This window comes from Mustela nigripes, chromosome 14, assembly GCF_022355385.1.
Source record: "Mustela nigripes isolate SB6536 chromosome 14, MUSNIG.SB6536, whole genome shotgun sequence".
NCBI lineage: Eukaryota > Metazoa > Chordata > Mammalia > Carnivora > Mustelidae > Mustela > Mustela nigripes.
Window position 1 is genome coordinate 18,747,211 of NC_081570.1, and position 19,422 is coordinate 18,766,632.

Consider the following 19,422-nt stretch of genomic DNA (forward strand, 5'->3'; position numbering starts at 1 on the left):
AGCCGGCACAGCAGCTGGAAGGTCGGTTCGCTGGGAGGGTAGAGGTGATCTGGATGGATCACCAAGGCAGCATCTAGCACCCTCAGGAAAGGCTGATCTGCAAGATCCGCCTTGAGATCAAGAGTCACATGTTCCTGCAACTGAGGAGAATCAATGATTAAACAACAATTTGCCATCCTGGAAAGAAGGCTGGACCTGGAAGTCAGCCCTCGTCATTTGAAATATGGTAAGGATCAGGGTGGACCGCTGAGGTCCCTGGCTAGGACAGCTATGTAATTTGCAGGATCTAGTGCAAACTGAAAACTGCAGGGCCCCTTGTTAATTTAGACACACATACATTAAAGAGGGCAACAGCAGAGTGTTAAAGCAAGTGCGGAGTTCTGAGCAAGAGGTCCTGTGTGGACTGCCCGACCCTGTCCCCGCTGTGAAGCCAGCCTGTCCGCCGGCAGCTGGGATTGCAGGCTTTGAGACCCAAGAACTGCAGCCGGGGAGCCAGGCACAGCTGTATGCAGAGGGCAGAGGAGAGCACGTGACCCAGGCCTGGAAGCCAGGGAGACCAGAATTAGGACCAGGACGGGGGTGGGGGGGGGGGGGGGGGCTGTTGTCTAAGCGGGAAGATGGAGTGGGTGAGTGAGCCTGGAAGGAATGTGGGTCTCTGTCCCAGTACCTCTGGCGTCTTGCCCATCGATCTACTATCTCACTGAATCTACCGTGTGTGTGTGTGTATGTGTGTGTGTGAGAGAGAGAGAGAGAGCGCGAGCGAGCGAGCGAGCGAGCGAGCAAGCTGCGAAGAGCTAAAGGGCAGTAGTCACAGGGGAGAGAGGCTTCTTGTTGGACAGAAGACTGTAGAGGATCTTGGCTGGGAAGCTAGAAGTGTGAAAAGCGGACAGGCGAGATGAGGCGAGGCAAGAGGGAGGTCCGGAGGGCCTGGAACGCCAGAGGAAGGATTCTCAAGTGTGCCTAAGCGGAGGGACAGCAGACGCCACACAATTTCGGGTGCGGGCAGAGATGTAGCCAGGCCTCCGCCGCTAGAGGTCGGATCAGGACTACCCTAGAAGAAGAGCAAGGAGGCGGAGACCAGTGGCGGAAGCGGCCAATTAGGCCGCGGGGATCTCCAAGCGCCGTCAACTTTTCCCAAAGCCTGAGCCAGTGCAGGCGTGGTCTTGGGGGTGGGCGTGTCCCCTTCCTCGGGATTCCCGCGTGAGGCCGCCCGCAGCCCCGCCCCGCCCCCGCCGAAGCCTCTGTCCGCCTTCCGAGGGCGCGCGGGGCTCGCCGCTCGGTGCGCAGGCGCGATGGATCGCTTCCGGGGGCGGGTCAGCGGAAGTGAGGGCGGCTGAGGCTGGGCGGCCCGCTGAGGTAGGAGGGGCCGTGAGGTGAGTGAGTCCCGGAGCCGGAGTCTGAGGTGAGACTAGGTCCGAGTGCCGCTCCGGAGGCGGGAGCGCGGTCTCCCAGCCCGACTGTCGACGCGGCCTAGTGCCAGGGGCTGTGTGGAGCCCGCGGCTCCTCTTCCCGCGCCAGTTCTCGCGGGAGCCCGTGTTGTCCGCCTCGCTCGCCTGAGGGTGGGAGGACTCTGCCCTGGGGGTAGTTGCTCGCCCGAGTCACCCAGCTTCGGTGGCTGTGCTACAGCAGAAGCTTATCGTTTCGGCTGCGCCCCTCGGCCAGCCAGGCCACTTCGGCCTCTTCGCTTCTTCGGGACCCGGACCCGGACCCGGGCCCGTGGGTCCGAGGGCCACCAGGGCCGGCGGCGAGAACTTGGCCGACCTTGGCCCTTTGGGGTCGGACCGTTACGGGGGAGGGGAGGCGGGTCCCCCCGTGCAGCCGCTTGGGGCTCACGTGGACTGTCCCTCGCCAAGTTCTACCGAGTGCGGCGACCTCGGTGGTGTGCTTGGTGCCGGGGTGATGAGAGCAAACCCTGCCCCGGGGGAGCCCCAAGTCTAATGCGGGAGAGCGTGTGTGAACAAGCCATGACAGCGGCCTGGAAAGGGGTCGTGGGAACGTAGGGGTGCTGAGAACCAACCTGCGTTGCCAGCGAACTGGGGGAAGTCATCTAGCGTATGGCACTTGGGGCGGGGAGGAAGGTGAAGGCTAAGCCAGAGTTCTCCTTCGTTCGTGAGCGAACGTTGACGTGCTCACTGGGGACTAGGCAGGCACTGTGCTGTGCCTGGGGAAGCTCCTGCCCTGCGACAGACAGCTGATTACGCGGGCTCTAATTACTACTGAGAGAACTGGGAAGGAAACGTGGGGTGCTGGGGGAGGGGAGGTGATGCTTGAGCTCTGAAGAATGAGCTTGGTGAAGAAGATGCTGGTGTTTCTGGCAGATTGGATCTGTGGAGAGGAGCTGAGAGGTGGTCAGCATGGCTGAAGGGCAAGGGGAACATGGGAGGTGTGGCTGTCAAGTGTATAGGGGCCCAGTTGTAGGCCTTGGAGTTTGGTCTAGTTAGGTTGGGCCTGATTGTGGAGGACCCTGCAGGCCATCCCGTCTAGATGTTGGCTCTAGTGGGGCGGGGTGGGGAGTGGGGTTAAACATAGGAGCAATGTGTCCTAGAAAGATCCCTCTGGCCTGAGTCTTTGGAGGTAAGTTTGGAGAGGAAGTGGTTGTAATGTCTAGAGTGAGAAACACAGGGAAGCACTGTTGTGTGAAACTCGTGGCAGGCGGTGATATTTAGCACAGAGCCTGGCACACAGAGGAACTCTGATAAAAGGCTTGAACTGCATGGAGCTGAGCCCATGCAGAAGGCAGCAGAATCTGGATCAGACTTGAAGTGCTTTCTACTGGCATGGCCACTGAGTAACCTTAAGACACTTCCTCTCTCCAGCTTCCTTTCCGCATTTGTATTGTAATGTGAGTGACTACTCCTCTCCCACAGGTGAAGGAGAAATCCTGCAAGGGAGATTTCAGCCCATCCCCTGCTCAGAGCCTGTCCTTTGTTCCCCAGTGACTTCCCTGAGCATTCCCAGCCCTCATGACTTGACCCCCAGTATACCTGTGCTATTCTTTACGCCTCTCTCGCTGTCCTGTCCTGGACCTGTGCTTTTGTTGCTGTTTTTCATCCCTTCCTACCCTCTCTGAACTCACCATGAGGCTTTGGGGTCAGGGGCCTGCATTCACCTGGCCACCTGCTCAGTGTACCTTTCTTAAGAGTGATATTCAGCGTTTGCTAGACTTGGGTATTCAAGTCTTAATAGCTCTTCATATTGTGTGTTCCTTGAGAGCACGAATGTGTCCTACCCTTTCCGTAGCCCCTGCAGTGCCCAGCACAGGGCCTGCCACAGAGAAGGTATTATTATGTTTGATGAACAAGGGAGTGAGTTCATTGATTGCATCTGCTCACCATGTCAGAGCAGCTGCGAAGAATACAATCAGGAGTGATTCCATCCAGCTGTGTTGTGTTGTAACAGTTAATTAAGCACTTTAAAATCTTACCCTATTTCACTGATTGATCTTTAAGGTAATCTAGGATGGCTGCTCTTGTACTCTTTTTACATATGGAAAAAACCAACATTCAGAAAAGTTATGGGACTTTTCATAAGGCTACAAGACCAGTAGATGGCTAAACAGGATGAAAATTGTTAGCTCTCTTCCCTGTAGCCCAGTAGATGGAGACTGACAAGAGCTGGTGTTTTATTCTTCTTTTGTCTACCTCTCCCCCTTGCCAAGACTCAGCAGTGCTAGGCTTCGTGGCACATGCTGGGGCTTTTACACCCTATCTTCAAGAATGAATGCTGGGTTTGAGCGGTACCTACAGTTTGGCTTTTAAACTACCGAGAAAGTTCTGTTTATATCTCTGTAAGTAATGCCTCAGGAAACCCAAGGGATCCGGAAGATCCCAGCGTTGGCCAAGCTCATGCCACAGGTCTGGGACAGAACCTTCAAGGGTCTGGATTTGGAGCCACTCTTCGGGGAGGGCAGCCTCTTGGGTTGTTTTTCTTCCCTGTGAAACATCAGAGAAACCTTGGTGTTGGTCATGGCTCTGCAAGGACCTGGTTTTTGTGGGGCTTGTGTGGTGGCCATTGAGTCTCCACTGTGGGGGTTGTTTCACAGGAAGGGAAATCTGGTGTTCCTTAAAGATGGCCTGATATGAAGAAATCACGCCTCCAGCCTCCCCAAGCCCCCAGAGCTGCCCTGTGGCTGCCTTGTCCTTCAAGTGCAGGAGCTGGTTGAAATGTCCGGGATGGAAGCCAATGTGGTAAGGGGCATTCCCAGGGCAGGGCTGTGGTAGGGAAGGGTTGAGCACTGGGTCTCCTGAAATTCTGTAGGAAATTCTGAGACTCTCCAGTTAATTCTTCCTTTCCCCTGGAGGCGACTCTTCCACATACCCCCACCGCCTGCTCCCAACAGGCAAAACTGAGTGTGGTCTTGGGGGCAGTTAAGAAGTCAATGTGTTTCTGCCTTTCTGGGTGGAGGGAAGGGAGGGAAACCTCTATGATTCCTACACTCAACTAATTCCTCTCACCTTCACTGGATCCTTTTACCATGCCTCGACAGCAGCAGATGTTCCCTTAAATGGCTGACAACTGGGGAACCTGCCCTCACTTATACTGAGACTTAACTCATACACAGTGCCCTGTCCCTGGGATTGGGGATTTCAGTCTCCCTTCTAAAAGGGAAGGGGTAGAATGGAACAATAGTTGGACCTGACTCTCTGAGACTCATCTCTCTCCTTTAGACCATCCCAATCTGGCAAAACAAGCCACATGGGGCTGCTCGCAGTGTAGTGAGAAGAATTGGGACCAACCTGCCCCTGAAGCCATGTCCCCGGGCATCCTTCGAGGTAAGTGTACTGAAAGGGCAGGGTAAGTAGAGGCTCAGAGGCTATGGGAGAATGGTGCTGCTCTGTGCCCCACAGTTTGGTGCTGCTAAGGCAGGTGGCTTTCCTGATTACTTTTTCATTTTGTCAGGAAATATTTATTAAGTGCATATAATGGATACTGGTCACTATGCCTTCCTGATTGCACACAAAACTCTGACCACAACAGACTTCCAGTCTGTTCATAAAAATCTTACATCTTTGGTGCCACTAAGTGACTAAGATTTCATCAGGCTCCTGCAATCCAGTTCATCAGCGTAGGCCAAAGGCCCTTGCCAAGCCACATTCCCAGAGTAGCCATGTCTCTGCCCTGAGGTGTTTGCCTGCAACCCTGGCAGGTCTCTCCGTGGGACACTGAGTGCAGTGTGACTGAGTCAGACTCTCTTTTCTTACCAGCCCCAAGACTTGACTGCTTAGCCACCTATTTTTATGTATCCCTGAGGCCATTACTCCCCATCCTTTTCTTTCTGGCTCAGTCTAGCCACTCCTTTACCAGAGCACTTAAGGCTTATCTCTGTGTCTAGGGCCATTAGCACCCACTCACAGCAGATTCTTGCTGGCGCATGTCTGAGCCCTCCACCCACTTCTGCAATGGAAAGCTAAGTAGCAGTTATTAGTCCCAGCTACCTCCTTCTAAGAACTAGTCATTAAGAACCAGCTGCAGGCTAGATGCTTAAGATGTGTTTGGGGAACTGGGACGCAAGAGAAGTACCAGCTTTCTGCCTACACAGAGGAAACAGAAATATATGCCTGAAAAAACATGGGCCCAGTGGAAACAAATGGAGGAGGCGGAGTATATCAGATGCTGAGCTGTGAAATCATAGAAACTCATCCTGGAGTCAGAAATGGTGTCAGGGCTGGTATCAGAATCAGGAATGGGGTTGGAAGTATGTGGTATGGGGTGGCTATGCTGTGACCCAGATTGCCAGTTATCTAGAATTTGCCTAAAGGGCATGGCGGGATGTGGTCCTTGCTGCCTCAAGCATCAGAAACAAAGGGAAGCACAGCTAGAAGTGTGAGGGACTCGATGGATGTTGCCCCCACGCTTGGCCATCACCTGTTCAGTCCTCTGGCCAGATGCTGCTGGGCAGGGACAGTAAGGGCAGGAGTATGCATGAATAGTATTAGTAATGCTAGCTAACGCTTACTGAGCACATACTGTGTGCCAGGCACTGTGCTAAATCCCTTATATGTGTTAACTCATTTAATTTTCTATAGGGGAGCAGCATTCTGAAAAGGAAAACAAATGGAGGCTTCCCCTAAATGACCCATTTTAGCAGTTAACTTCTGGGTCAGTGGAAGTCCTTTCCTGTGTAACCCTGGAGCATCACATTGCTCCTTTGAGACTCAGGTTCCCTGTCTAAAAGCTATTAACTTTTGATCTACCTACCTGTCTATAGCAGAAACATCTGAATTTAACTCATGTGTAGATGGGTTTTTGAGAAATTGTCCCTGGATTTCTGTTGAAAATTAATTACCTTAATTATTTAAGGCAATCTTGCAGATTTTTTTTTTAAATTAACCCATATAAAAATACTAAATTATGAAAAGTGAAAAATAGGAAGTCATATATAATCATGTACTCATCACACAAAATAGTTAAGAATTTTTAAAATATTTTATTTATTTGAGAGAAAGAGCATGAGAGGGGAGAAGTCGGAGGCAGAAGCAGATTCCCCACTGAGCAGGGAGCCCAATGTGGGACTTGATCCTGGGACTTCAGGATCATGACCTGCACTGAAGGCAGTTGCTTAACTGAGTTGCCAACTCAGTTGCCAACTGAGCCACCCAGGTGCCTGTTAATATTTTGGTATAGTTACTTTCCATCTTTTTCTAAATGCATGTGGGTGTTTTTTGTTTTTGTTTTTTTACTTTATTACAATCATAGCATGATTGAATCCTCCTGATCTTTCATTTAACAGAAAGTCACTCAGCCTTGTCTGTTGCCTGGTTGTTTTGTTATCTGGGTTGAGAGGCTACTTTAAGGAATCCTCTTATTCTTTTGATATAATTAATCATCTTTTTACTTAAATCCAAATAATAAAATGATGAAGTTTGCTTAAAACAGCGTTGCTGTAACAGTGTAGATCCCAATTAGCTATGGAGGAGTTGTAAAGAGCTAGCCCAAGAAACTTTGCGTTGATGTCCTTGTACCTGTATTTTCATAGCTGGAGAAAACAAGGTGCTCTTAGTGGCCATCTCTGTTGAAAGGTAACTCTTACCAGTCCCACTGAAGACATCTTTATTCCAACCAGGGGTCAGCAAATGTTTTTAAGAGTCCAGATAGTAAATGTTTTGTGTGGGGGCCATAACTGCTGTTAAAACTACTCACTTCTGCAGCTGCAGCTTAAAAAATACCACAGACGATATAGAAATGAATGGGTGTAAACTTTCCAATAAAACTTTATATGTAAAAAGAGGCCCCAGTCCTGCTGTAGGCCACCATGTTTTGCTTGGAACATATAACAGCCTCACAACTGATACCTTCACTCTTATGCAGGTTCCACACAGCAACCAGAGTAATCTTTCAAAATCTGATTCTTACTTAAAATCTTCCAGTAGCTTATTATTGGTCTTAGAATGAAAGTTTTTAATTCGCTTTCCTGCCTGTTGCAAACCACCCTGTACCCTCAGCTCTGTCTAGGTGTGCTGAACTACTTTTAATCTCTTCTGTCCTTCTTCCAACCAGGAACTGTCTTCCTCCCTCTCTAGGAAGCCTTCCTGATACTTAGGTGCCCCTCCCATGTGTTTTGGAGTCTTTGATAGTCTCTTGATGTCAACAAATGTTTTTTGATGACTTGCTTCCCTGTAGACCCTGCCTAACATCTCTGATCTGTGTCTGAGGGATGTACCCCCAGTCCCTACTCTGGCTGACATCGCCTGGATTGCTGCAGATGAAGAGGAGACATATGCCCGGGTCAGGTAGCTGAGGCCGTAGCTGGTCTGGGAAAGGGGGAGCTCCTTCTCACATGAGGTGGCAGCTAGTAGGGGGAGTGCTTATGGAGGGCTGAGGGCAGTAGGAACAAAAGCTGTGGGCTGAGTTGGGAGCAGAAGTTTTAGAAGGAACGCAGTGGCAGGCTGTCTCTGACATACTTGTTTTCCCTGATCCAGAAGTGACACACGGCCCCTGAGGCATACCTGGAAACCCAGCCCTTTGATTGTCATGCAGCGCAATGCCTCAGTGCCCAACCTGCGTGGGTCCGAGGAGAGGCTTCTGGCCTTGAAGAAGCCAGCCCTGCCAGCCCTAACCCGCACCACAGAGCTGCAGGATGAGCTGAGCCACCTGCGCAGCCAGATTGCTAAGATAGTGGCAGCTGATGCAGGTAGGAGCCCCCGAGTCAGCGCCAGAATTTAGCAGGCTGTTCCTTTCTCCCTGGCTTTTGGTACAGGAGAAGGGTAGGAAAATGGCGGTCCTTGGTTCAGGGAGACAGGCTCGGGGCTCTGCAGTTGTCCCGAGGACTCGCTGACCTATAGTACTCCTTGGATTGTTTCCATTAGCCATTTTAGGCTGACTGGTTTGATTAGGAACAAAATCTTGACTTAACCTGTGACAACACCCACCCGCCCCCCTCCCCCCCCCCCCCCCCCCCTGCAGATTCCCTCCCTTGGCTACAAAAACCAATACTCTCTATCAGGTGTCTTTAAGATTACATCTTCCACGTGAGTCTTAAGCAGCTTCCCTTTTCAGTGAGAAATAAGGACCCCCCCCATTAAGAGAGAGAGATCCCTTTAAGCTGTTTTCCTATCTACATATCTTCCCTTTCCTTGTTCTCCCAGAGACTGCCTCTCCATCCTTCTACCTGTCTGTCTGCAGTTAAGGCAGAACCACCACTAGAAATAGATGGGAGTCTGCCTTGAACCACCACTAGAGATAGATGGGAGTCTGCCTTGAACCAGTACATGAAACAGGAACATTGGCTCTTTCCCAAGCTGCCCATCCTGTTCCTTCTATACATTCTCATTTTTTTGCTTCTTGTCAACTTAAAGTCATAGCTCCCAAATCTTACCTCTTGGTAGAACACATGAAAATCATGGTGGTGTTTGCAGTTCTTATATATTTAATTCACTTATATGGCAGTTTAATAGAAGCATTGCACTTGAATTTTCCATTTATGTATTGGCTGCATTTTTGTCATCCTGAAAAATGAAACTAAGAATTTTTTGTTTTGGAAATTCTTTCAAGATTTGAAAAACTAGGAGGACTATCACTATTTTATTTTTGCAGTTTCTTCTAGTCACAGATAGGAACACAGAAGCACTAGGCCAATTAGAGAAAAGGAAACATTCTTTTTTTTTTTTTTTTTTTAAAGATTTTATTTATTTATTTGTCAGAGAGAGTGAGTGAGAGCGAGCACAGGTAGACAGAGTGGAAGGAAGAGTCAGAGGGAGAAGCAGGCTCCCTGTGGAGCAAGGAGCCTGATGTGGGACTCGATCCCAGGACGCTGGGATCATGACCTGAGCCGAAGGCAGCTGCTTAACCAACTGAGCCACCCAGGCGTCCCGAAAAGGAAACATTCTGACCTTGGTTCTGTCACTGTTGCTTTGGTAGACATAGGGCTGTCCAAAGGCTCCTGCAGAATGGAGCTTTTAGAAGACTAAGCCTTTATGTGGTGGGTTTTTCCACACTCCCAAAACACTGGACGTGCTCAGTGCTTTCCCATTTTTAGATCCTGAGAGGGGAGGGTAATGGAGGAATCCTCCACTAGCTTACAGATAGCATCCTGGGCTCTCCCAGAATGTGACGTCAAGCCCAGGAAATAAATGTCTGATAGGCACTGCTTGTGGGGAGAAGGTATTACTGCTGTATTCTAGTCCCAATGTCCATCCATGCCTATTGTTTTCTCTTTCAGCTTCGGCTTCATTAACGCCAGATTTCTTATCTCCAGGAAGTTCAAATGTCTCTTCTCCCTTACCTTGTTTTGGATCCTCATTCCACTCTACAACTTCCTTTGTCATTAGTGACATCACCGAGGAGACCGAGGTAGAGGTCCCTGAGCTTCCATCAGTCCCCCTGCTTTGTTCTGCCAGCCCTGAATGTTGCAAACCAGAACACAAAGCTACCTGCAGCTCGTCTGAAGAGGATGACTGTGTCTCTCTGTCCAAGGCCAGCAGCTTTGCAGATATGATGGGGATCCTAAAGGACTTTCACCGGATGAAACAGAGCCAAGATCTGTAAGTATGTGATAAGGAGGTCTGGTAGTGTGTTCACTGTTTAGGTCACTTGTGGCCAGTAATCTTATAGAAAGAATTTACAAAGTCCTCAGTAGTAGTTATGAACTACTTCATTCACAAAGCTTGCCTGCTTAATCACACCTGGGGCTCCAATTTGAGAAAAGAATATTTTACATTTGGTTGGTGTGATCTCAGCCAATCATCAGTAGAAGTTTTACAAGAAGCCTCATCTAATTTAACTTTTGTTCTGGGGCAAAGTCGGGGGGTTGCTTTACCACTTCAGTTCTTAAACTGCTAGTGACAAGTATCCCCATGTGCCACCCTTCAAAATGGGGTTACATGATAATTATTTTAGCATCTCAAAATGATACTTTTTTTGATGGAGAATTTCATAAAGTTGGGGTGTCTGCTTTAAAATACAGTGGTCCCTTATGCAAACCAACTCTCCAGATCCAGACATATTTAAGACTCTAAACCTGGCTGTTTAGCAGAATTGCTAAGATTTGTTATAAATACACCTTAAACTTACTAAAGCAGAACCCACCAAGGAGTGGAGCCTTACGTCTGGGGATCTTTTCTCCTTTGTTAATGGAAAGAGCTGGGTTGATGACTAAAAATGAGAAAGTAGCACCATCAGCAGAGATTCAGAAATGTGACAGATTGATCTTATCAATCACTAGAATTTAAAGCACCTATTTTCCAGATATCTAGGACACTCTTTTTTGATGTATTTATTAGATGACTCAAACCTATCCCAATCTGGAGTTAGTTTTGTTCCCATGATTCCCTTGTGATGTGAACGTTTTACTACGAATTCTAGATCTCTCATAAAAACCTCTGGAAAAAAATCTTAATAACAGATAAGTAATCTGCCTCCTGATAAAGATAATTCAAAGTAAAGGTCATAAAGATGCTCACCAAACCAGGAAGAATGGATGAACAAAGAACTTCAAAAAAGAGATGGAAAATACACTGAAGTACTAAATAGAAGTCACGGAGCTGATGAACCCAATTAACCGAACTACAAAGTTCATCTATTTGCCCTGAACCCCTCTAGTGAAATAGAAGAAAGGATAAGTAAACTCAAACACAAAGCAGTAGAACTCCCCCAAACAGAGCAGCAAGTAGAAAAAATGGAACTCCCCCCCCAAAAGTAAAGATAGCTTAAGGAACTTATAGGACAACATCAAATGGACTAATGTACTCATTATAGGGCTCCCAAAATAAGAGAAAGGTACAGAAATCTTACTTGAAAGTAGAATGGGCTGAGAAGCACCTGGGTGACTTAGTTAAGTGTCTGCCTTTGGCTCATGTCATGATCCCAGGGTCCTAGGATTGAGCCTTGCTGCTTTTCCCTCTGTCCCTCCCCCAACTTGTGCTTGCACTTTCTCTCACTCTTAAATAAATAAAATCTTTTCTCAAGAAAATAGAATGGTTGAAAATATCCCTAATGTGGGGAAGCAAACAGACATCCAGATCCAGGAGGCCCAGAGAGTTGCAAATAAGACAAACCCAAAGAGATCCTAAACTAAAAGGAGCAAGTGAAAAATAACATATGTAAAAGGGAACCCCCATAAGACTGTCAGCATGTTTTTCTTTCTTCCTTTTTTTTTTTTTTTTAAGATTTTTATTTATTTGACAGAGATCACAAGTAGGCAGAAAGGCAGAGAGAGAGAGGGAGAGGAGGAAGCAGGCTCCCCACCGAGCAGAGAGCCCGATGTGGGGCTCGATCCCAGGACTCTGGGATCATGACCCAAGCCAAAGGCAGAGGCTTTAACCCACTGAGCCACCCAGGCACCCCTGTCAGCATGTTTTTCAACAGATACTTTGCAGGCCAGGAGGGAGTAACATAATATATTCAAGATGCTGAAAGAAGAAAACTTCTTATCTAGCAAAGTTACTCAACTAAAGAGAGAGTTTTCCAGATGGAAAATTCCAAAGGAATTTATCACCACTAAATCAGCTTTACCAGAAATGTTAAAATGACCTCTTTTTAAGCTGAAAAGAGCACTAGTCAGTAACAGGAACACATAACAAACAGTAAATCTCACTGGAAAGATAAATAATAAATAGTGGCTTCATCACTTATTGTTAAGGTTAAAAAGACAAAAGTAGTAAAAATAACTGATTACAATAATTAAGGGATACACAAGTTAAAAAGAAACAAAATGTGACATCAAAAACACGGGGGTAAAAATGAGCTTTAGAATGTGATTAATCTTAAATTGGCAACTATTTCATCTTAAAATAGATTAACAGATACAAGTTGTTATACTTAAAAGCTAATCTTAACCACAAAACAAAACCCTACAGTAAATACACAAAACATAAGAAGGAATATAAGGGTACCACTAGAGAATGTCATTAAACCACAAAGGAGGAGAGCAAAAGAAAGGAACAGAGAACTACAGAAATAGCCAGAAAACAACTAATGAAATGGCAATAAGATACTTACCAGTAATTCTACTTTAATATAAATGGACTAAATACTCTGATCAAAAGACAAGAGTGGCTAAATGAATTAAAAACCAAAACCTATATGCTGCCTACAAGAGACTCTCTTAGATGTAAAAACAAAGTGAAGGGATAGAAAAAGATACTCCGTATAAATAGAAACAAAAAGCAAGCTGGGGTGTCTATACTTTTATCAGAAAAAGTCAACTTGAAAACAAAGACTATAACAAGATAGCATTATATAATGCTAAAAGGGCCAATCCAACAAGAGATGATATAAGATTTGTAAATACTTATGAATCTATAAAGCAAATATTAACAGACATGAAGGGAGAAACCACCATACATTAATAGCGGGGGGCTTTAGTACCCCACTAATATCAATGAATAGATCATCCAGACAGAAAATAACACTGGCCTTAAATGACATGTTAGACTGGGTAAAGTTAACAAATATGTATAAAACATTCCTTCCAAAACAAAGAGAATACACATTCTCAAGTGCACATGGAACATTTTCTAGGATAGATCATATGGTAGGCCACAAAACAAGTCCAAATAAATTTAAGAAGACTGAAATATCAAGCATCTTTTCCACCTACAGTGATATGAAACTAAAAATCAGTTACACAAAACTGGAAAATTCACAAATATGTAGAGATTAAACAACATCTACTGAACAACTGGGTAGGGGGTGGGGAAACCAAAAGAAAAAAATACCTTGACACAAACAAAATGGAAATATACCAAAATTTAGGAGATACAGCAAAAGCAATTCTAAGAGGGAAGTTCACAGCAGTGAATGCCTACTTCAAGAAACAAAAATTCCCAAATAACACAACTTTATACCTTAAGGAACCAGGAAAAAAAAGAGCAAATGAATCCCTAAGTTAGTAGAAGGAAGGCAGTAACATGGATTAGAGAAGAAATAAATGAAATAGAAAATAAAAAGCAATAGAAAAGATGAAAGTAATTGATGGGTCTTTGAAAAGGTAAACAAAATTGACAAACCTCTAGTTAGAATCACCAAAAAAAAAGCGGAGGGGGGATGATCCAAAATCAGAAATGACATACTATAGTACCACAGATACCATAGGATAAGAGACTAATGTGAAAATTATACGCCAACAAATGGACAACTTAAAAGAAATGGATAAATTCCTAGAAACATACAATCTACCAAGACTAAATCGTAAAGAAATATAAAATCTAAACAGACTAATTACTTATAGTAGGGAGATTAAATCAGTAATCAAAAACCTCCCAATGAATGAACAAAAATCTAGGACCATATAGATGGCTTCACTGGGTGAATTCTACCGAACATTCAAAGAATACCAGTACTTCCCAAACTCTTCCAAAAGCCAGTATTTCTCAAACTCGTCCAAAAAAGAGAAGACGAGGGAACTTTTTCAAACTCATTTTACAAGGCCAACATCCTCACACCAAAACCATACAGTGACACTAGCAGAAAATAAAATTCTAGGCCAATATCCCTGATGAACATACATGCAAAAATCCTCAACAAAATATTAGCAGACTGAATTCAACAACACCTTAAAAGGATCATACACCATGATCAAGTGGGGTTTATTCAAGGAATGCAAGGATAGTCCCAACATCTGCAAATGGATATGATACACCACATTAATAAAGGATAAGAGCCATATATTCATCTCAGTAGATGCAGAAAATATTCAAGAAAATAAAACATCCATTTGTGATAAAAACCTTCACACCTGGGTGGCTCAGTTGTTAAGCATCTGTGTTTGGCTTAGGTCATGGTCCCAGGGTCCTGGGATCGAGCCCCACATCGGGCTCCCTGCTTAGCGGGAAGACTGCTTCTCCCTTTCCCACTTACCCTGCTTATGTTCCCTTTCACACTGTCTCTCTGTCTGTCAAATAAATAAAATTTAAAAAAAAAATTTTTTTTTCAACAAAGCAAGTATAGAAAGAACATACCTCAACATAATAAAAAAGGCCAGATATGACAAACCCACAGCTAACATAACACTCAGCAGTAAAAGCTGAAAGCTTTTCCTCTAGGATGAAGAATAAGAAAAAGATGCCCATTTACCACTTCAGTCAACATAATATTGGAAGTCCTAGCCTGAGCAATTAGACAAAAGGAAAAGAAAAAAAAAAAAAAAAAGCAGGGCACCTGGGGGGCTCAGTGGGTTAAGCCGCTGCCTTCGGCTCAGGTCATGATCTCAGGGTCCTGGGATCGAGTCCCGCATCGGGCTCTCTGCTCGGCGGGGAGCCTGCTTCCTCCTCTCTCTCTCTCTCTGCCTGCCTCTCTGCCTACTTGTGATCTCTCTCTGTCAAATAAATAAAATCTTTAAAAAAAAAAAAAAAAAGCAAAAAACCACAAAGCATCCAAATTGGAAAGAAAGAAGTAAAACTCACTATTTGTGGATGACATATTATACCCTAATAGAATACCTTAATAGCCCTAAAAACTCAATTGTTAGAATAAACAAATTCAGTAATGTTGCAGGATACAAAATCAGTAAGTAAAAATCTGTTGTGTTTCTATACACTAATGACAATCAGAGAAATTAGCAACCCAAATTAAAATTGCATCAAAATAACAGAATACCTAGAATAAAAATTAATCAAGGAGGTGAAAGAGTTGTATACTGAAAACTACAAGACATCAAGGAAAGAAGGAAACACAAATGGGGAGCCTAGGTGGCTCAAGTCGTTGAGCATATGCCTTCAGTTCAGGTTGTGATCCCAGGATCTTGGGATCGAGCCCTTCATTGGGCTCCCTGCTTCCTCTCCCACTCCCCCTGCTTGTTTTCCCTCTCTCGCTATGTCTCTCTCTGTCAAATAAATAAAATTTTTTTTTTAAAAGGAAACAAATGCTTCCTGCTGATGGATTGTAATAATGTTAAAATATTGATACTACCCAAAGCAATCTACAGATTCAATGCAATTGCTATCACAAGTCCAGTGGCATTCTTTACATAACTAGAAGTATCCTAAAATTTGTATGGAAACCCAAAGACCCCAAATAGCCAAAGCAGTCTTGAGAAAGAACAACACTGAAGGCATCACGCTCCCTGATTTCAAACGCTATTACAAAACTGTAGTAATTAAAGTAATATGTTATTGGCCTAAAAACAAATCAGTGGAGAACAGACCCCAGAAATAAACCCACACATATATGGTCAATTTACAACACAGGACCCAGGAACATGGAATAGGGAAAAGACAGTCTTCCACAAATAGTGTGGGGAAGCAGGACAGCCACATACCAGTGAATGAAATTCAACCGCTATTTTATACCATATGCAAAAATTAATTCAAAATATACTAAAGACTTGAATGTTTGGGCCTGAAACCATAAAACCCCTAGGAGAAAACACAAGCAGTAAGCTCCTTGACACAAGTCATGGCAATGGTAGATTTTCAACCAGACACTAAAAGTAAAAGTAACAAAAGCAAAAATAAACAAGTGGGATTATATCAAAGTAAAAAGCTTCTGCAAAGCAAAGGAAACCAACAAAATGAAAAGGCAACCTATTGCATGGGAGAAAATATTTGTAAATCATATAATAAGGGTTAATATCCAAAATATATAAAGAACTCATACAATTCAATAGCAAGAAAGGAAAAGACAAGACCACAAACACAGTCTGATTAAAAAATGGGCAGAGGACTCTAACAGACATTTTTTCAGAGAAGACGTATAGATGACCAATGGGCACATGAAAAGATGTTCAGCATCCCTAATTGTCAGAGAAATGCAAATCAAAACCCCAAATTTTACCTCACACCCGTTAGACTTATATCAAAAAGATAAGTATTGGCAAGGATGTGGAGAAAAGGGAACCCTTGTTAACTATAGGTAGGATGTAAATTGGTACACATGGGGCGTCTGGGTGGCTCAGTGGGTTAATGCCTCTGCCTTCGGCTCAGATCATGATCCCGGGGTCCTGGAATTGAGCCCCGCATCAGTCTCTCTGCTCGGCAGGGAGCCTGCTACCCTTCCTCTCTCTCTGCCTGCCTCTCTGCCTACTTGTGATCTCTGTCAAATAAATAAAACCTTAAAAAAAAATTGGTACACACATTATGGAAAACAGTATGCAGAAAATTAAATAGAACTACCACATGGGGGTGCCTGGGTGGCTCAGTCAGTTAAGTGTCTCAGCTCTTGACTCTTGATTTCAGCTCAGGTCATGATTTCAGGGTCTTGAAATTGGGCATGAAGCCTGCTTAAGAATCTCTTTCTCCTTCTCACTAGTGCCCCCTCAAAACCTACCTAATGATCCAGCAATTCCACTTCTGGGTATTATTTAATTAAAAAAAAAAAACCACTTGAGAAGATGTATATGCACCCCCATATTCACTGCAACATTATTTACAATAGCTGGGATATGAAAAAAACTAAGTGTCCACCAGTGGATGAATGGATAAAGAAATTGTGGTATATATACAGATTGGAGTATTATTCAGCCTTAAAAAAAAGATTGAAATCTTGCCATTTGCCTCTCTCTCTCTCCCCCTCTCTAAAAAATACGGTGGTGGGGGGGGGGGTGCCTGGGTGGCCAGTGGGTTAAGCGTATGACTCTTGATCTCAGCTCAGGTCATGATCTCAGGGTTGTGAGCCCTATTGGGCTCTGTGCTGGGTATGGGGCCTGCCTGAGTCTCTCTCTTTCCCTTTCCCTCTGTCCTTTCCCCCCATCTCTTAAAAAAAAAAAAGGAAAAGAAAAAGAAATAAGGATCTTACCATCTGCAACAATATAATGCCTTGAGGGCATTATGCTAAGCAAAACAAGCCAGACAGAAAACTATATGATCACTTATATGGGAATATAAATTAAAAATTAAAAACCCAAAAAACAAAAAAACCAAGACAAAGAACAGATTGGTGCTTGCCAGAGGCTCAGGGTAGGGACGGAAAAAATAGGTGAAGGGTGTCAAAGGTAAAAAAGAAATTGAAAACTTTTTTTTAATTAAAAAAAAAATTATACCTATAGGTGACAGTAATGTATTATATACACTTAGAAGTTGGTTAAGAGGGTAGAAATCATGTTAAGTGTTCTTTCCAATTAAAAACATCTCAGTGTTCCCCTGATGAGCAGGCAGGGTTATAGGAAATCCTCAGCACACCTTTCCCCCATAACTAATAAAGGTCAGAATAGTCAAGTCCGTAGTCACTTCCCCTGCTAACCGGGGGAAATGGTACTAAGAAAAGACAGCACCAGAAGGTGGGTGGAGAAGCTTTAGCCACCATAGGCCAACCCAACCAGTTGACAGTCATTTACTTTTGCCCACATTTTTATAGCCATTTCAGGAAATAGTAAAGCATTCTAGTTAAGAAACCAGTTAGCTTGGTTTCGGACTCTGGATTTGCTATTGTTACTTACTGGCTGAGTGCCTAGTGACTTTGGGCAGACTCTAGAACCCTTCTGTTTCAGTTTCCTCATCTGAAAAGACTTCTTTTTGTAAGATTGTTGTGAGAACTAAATGAGATAATGTATTCAAAGACACAAAACACTGCCTAAGACCAAGTACTTAATAAATATAAGCTGTTATTTCATCTCCAGGAACCGGAGTTTATTGAAGGAGGAAGACCCTGCTGTCCTTATCTCTGAGGTCCTAAGGAGGAAGTTTGCTCTGAAGGAAGAAGATATTAGTAGAAAAGGAAACTGACAGAACTCAGCTCTGCAAATTCAGTCTCATGCTCCTGGAATTCCTTCAATAGCTGCCTTCCTCACCACAGACTTTTATGCCTCTCAGTTAGAAATCTTTTGCAACAGTCTTGCCGAAAGCTAGAGCTTGGACTGAAAGAGTTGAGTTGGATCTTGCTTCCTTTGCTTTAAACCTTAGCAGAAGCTAAGGGCTGTTTTGCACCAAGACACTTGTTACAGGTAAATGTATAGTTCGGAATGTCTCAGTCTAAAGGGTGAGACGGAAATTTGGTTTTTCCTTGCCTCTGTGTGAAAATAGGTCCTAAATGAATGGCTTACTTCACTGCATTAGACCCCATAACTGGTCTCCCCAGACACTTTGTGCCCAGCTGTCACTCTCAGCAGCTTCCTTGCAGCAGAGCAGGGCTGAGGGTGAGGGGCTATGAATGTTTGTATGTTTGACAGGGCAGGGAAAATCTTATGCTGCTCCATCATAAACGGACACCAGTGCCCAGCAATCACATTCTCCCTCTTTCCTGTCCTTAGATGTAGAGGTCGGACCTCTGGACCAGCTGACACTTGGGCTACTGCTGGGAGGCCTGGGTTGTTTTTTTCTTAAATATATTTTGTAATACTATACAACCAAATCTATCCTCCCAGGCCCTGGGACCTCATGGGTTCCACTGATTGAAAACACTTTCTCTTCCATGGACTTTAGTTTAAGCCCAGTAGGAAAGAGAAATGGGAAGGAGAAACAGTACCATCCTTCTTCCAGGCCCTTGACTGCTCCTTTGCACTGGGCCAAGGTTTGTACCTACCACACCATGCATGACTCAGATGCCCTCAGGTCCCTTTCTCTATGGTATGTATCCTGTGTGTTTGGGTTGAAGCACTACCTGATATTAAATGAAGGATATGGAGAGATACTGCATGTGCTCTTTGTCTCTGTGTTGTAACCACCTGGTATCCCTCATGAGTATAGGATTCCTACTAATTTTAAGGGTATGTGAACTTTCATGAACAGGTTCCTGGCTTTCCCTCTTTCTTTACAAAGTCCTGCCTATATAGGAGAAAACTTCCATAGGGAGCCTCTTGTCCCCTTCTGTAGGGATTGACCCTAAACTCTTAAAGTAGTTCCATCTTAGAACTTGCACACTTGCCCTGTAGAGGGTGTTTAAGCCTCCTAAGGTAGCTAGCACACCTGTGACATGAGAAACCGCCACCTGGTGGATAACATCTTGGTTAGAACATGGGTGTTGAGATGGGATCCATGAAAATGATAGAACATATAACTATTAAAAGTTGCCTTTTCAGAAATAAAATGGTTATGTTTTAGTTACCATTAGAGT

General features: G+C 44.6%; 1 protein-coding gene across 3 annotated transcripts; it reads left to right on the top strand.

Annotated features, from left to right (window-relative positions):
• The first annotated feature begins 1,267 nt into the window (after positions 1–1,267).
• On the top strand, positions 1,268–19,420 carry MTFR1L (mitochondrial fission regulator 1 like). Of its 3 annotated transcripts, none has more exons than XM_059376711.1 (7): positions 1,268–1,373; positions 4,043–4,187; positions 4,668–4,772; positions 7,621–7,730; positions 7,920–8,131; positions 9,659–9,980; positions 17,990–19,420. In XM_059376711.1, exons 2-7 carry the CDS (start codon positions 4,164–4,166, stop codon positions 18,093–18,095), a joined length of 879 nt encoding a protein of 292 aa, XP_059232694.1. In that variant the 5' UTR covers positions 1,268–1,373; positions 4,043–4,163; the 3' UTR covers positions 18,096–19,420. The 3 variants fall into 3 exon arrangements, with proteins under 3 accessions (XP_059232694.1, XP_059232693.1, XP_059232695.1); XM_059376710.1 differs by having other exon boundaries at positions 1,297–1,402; XM_059376712.1 differs by having other exon boundaries at positions 1,297–1,402; positions 9,695–9,980.
• Positions 19,421–19,422: the final 2 nt, after the last annotated feature.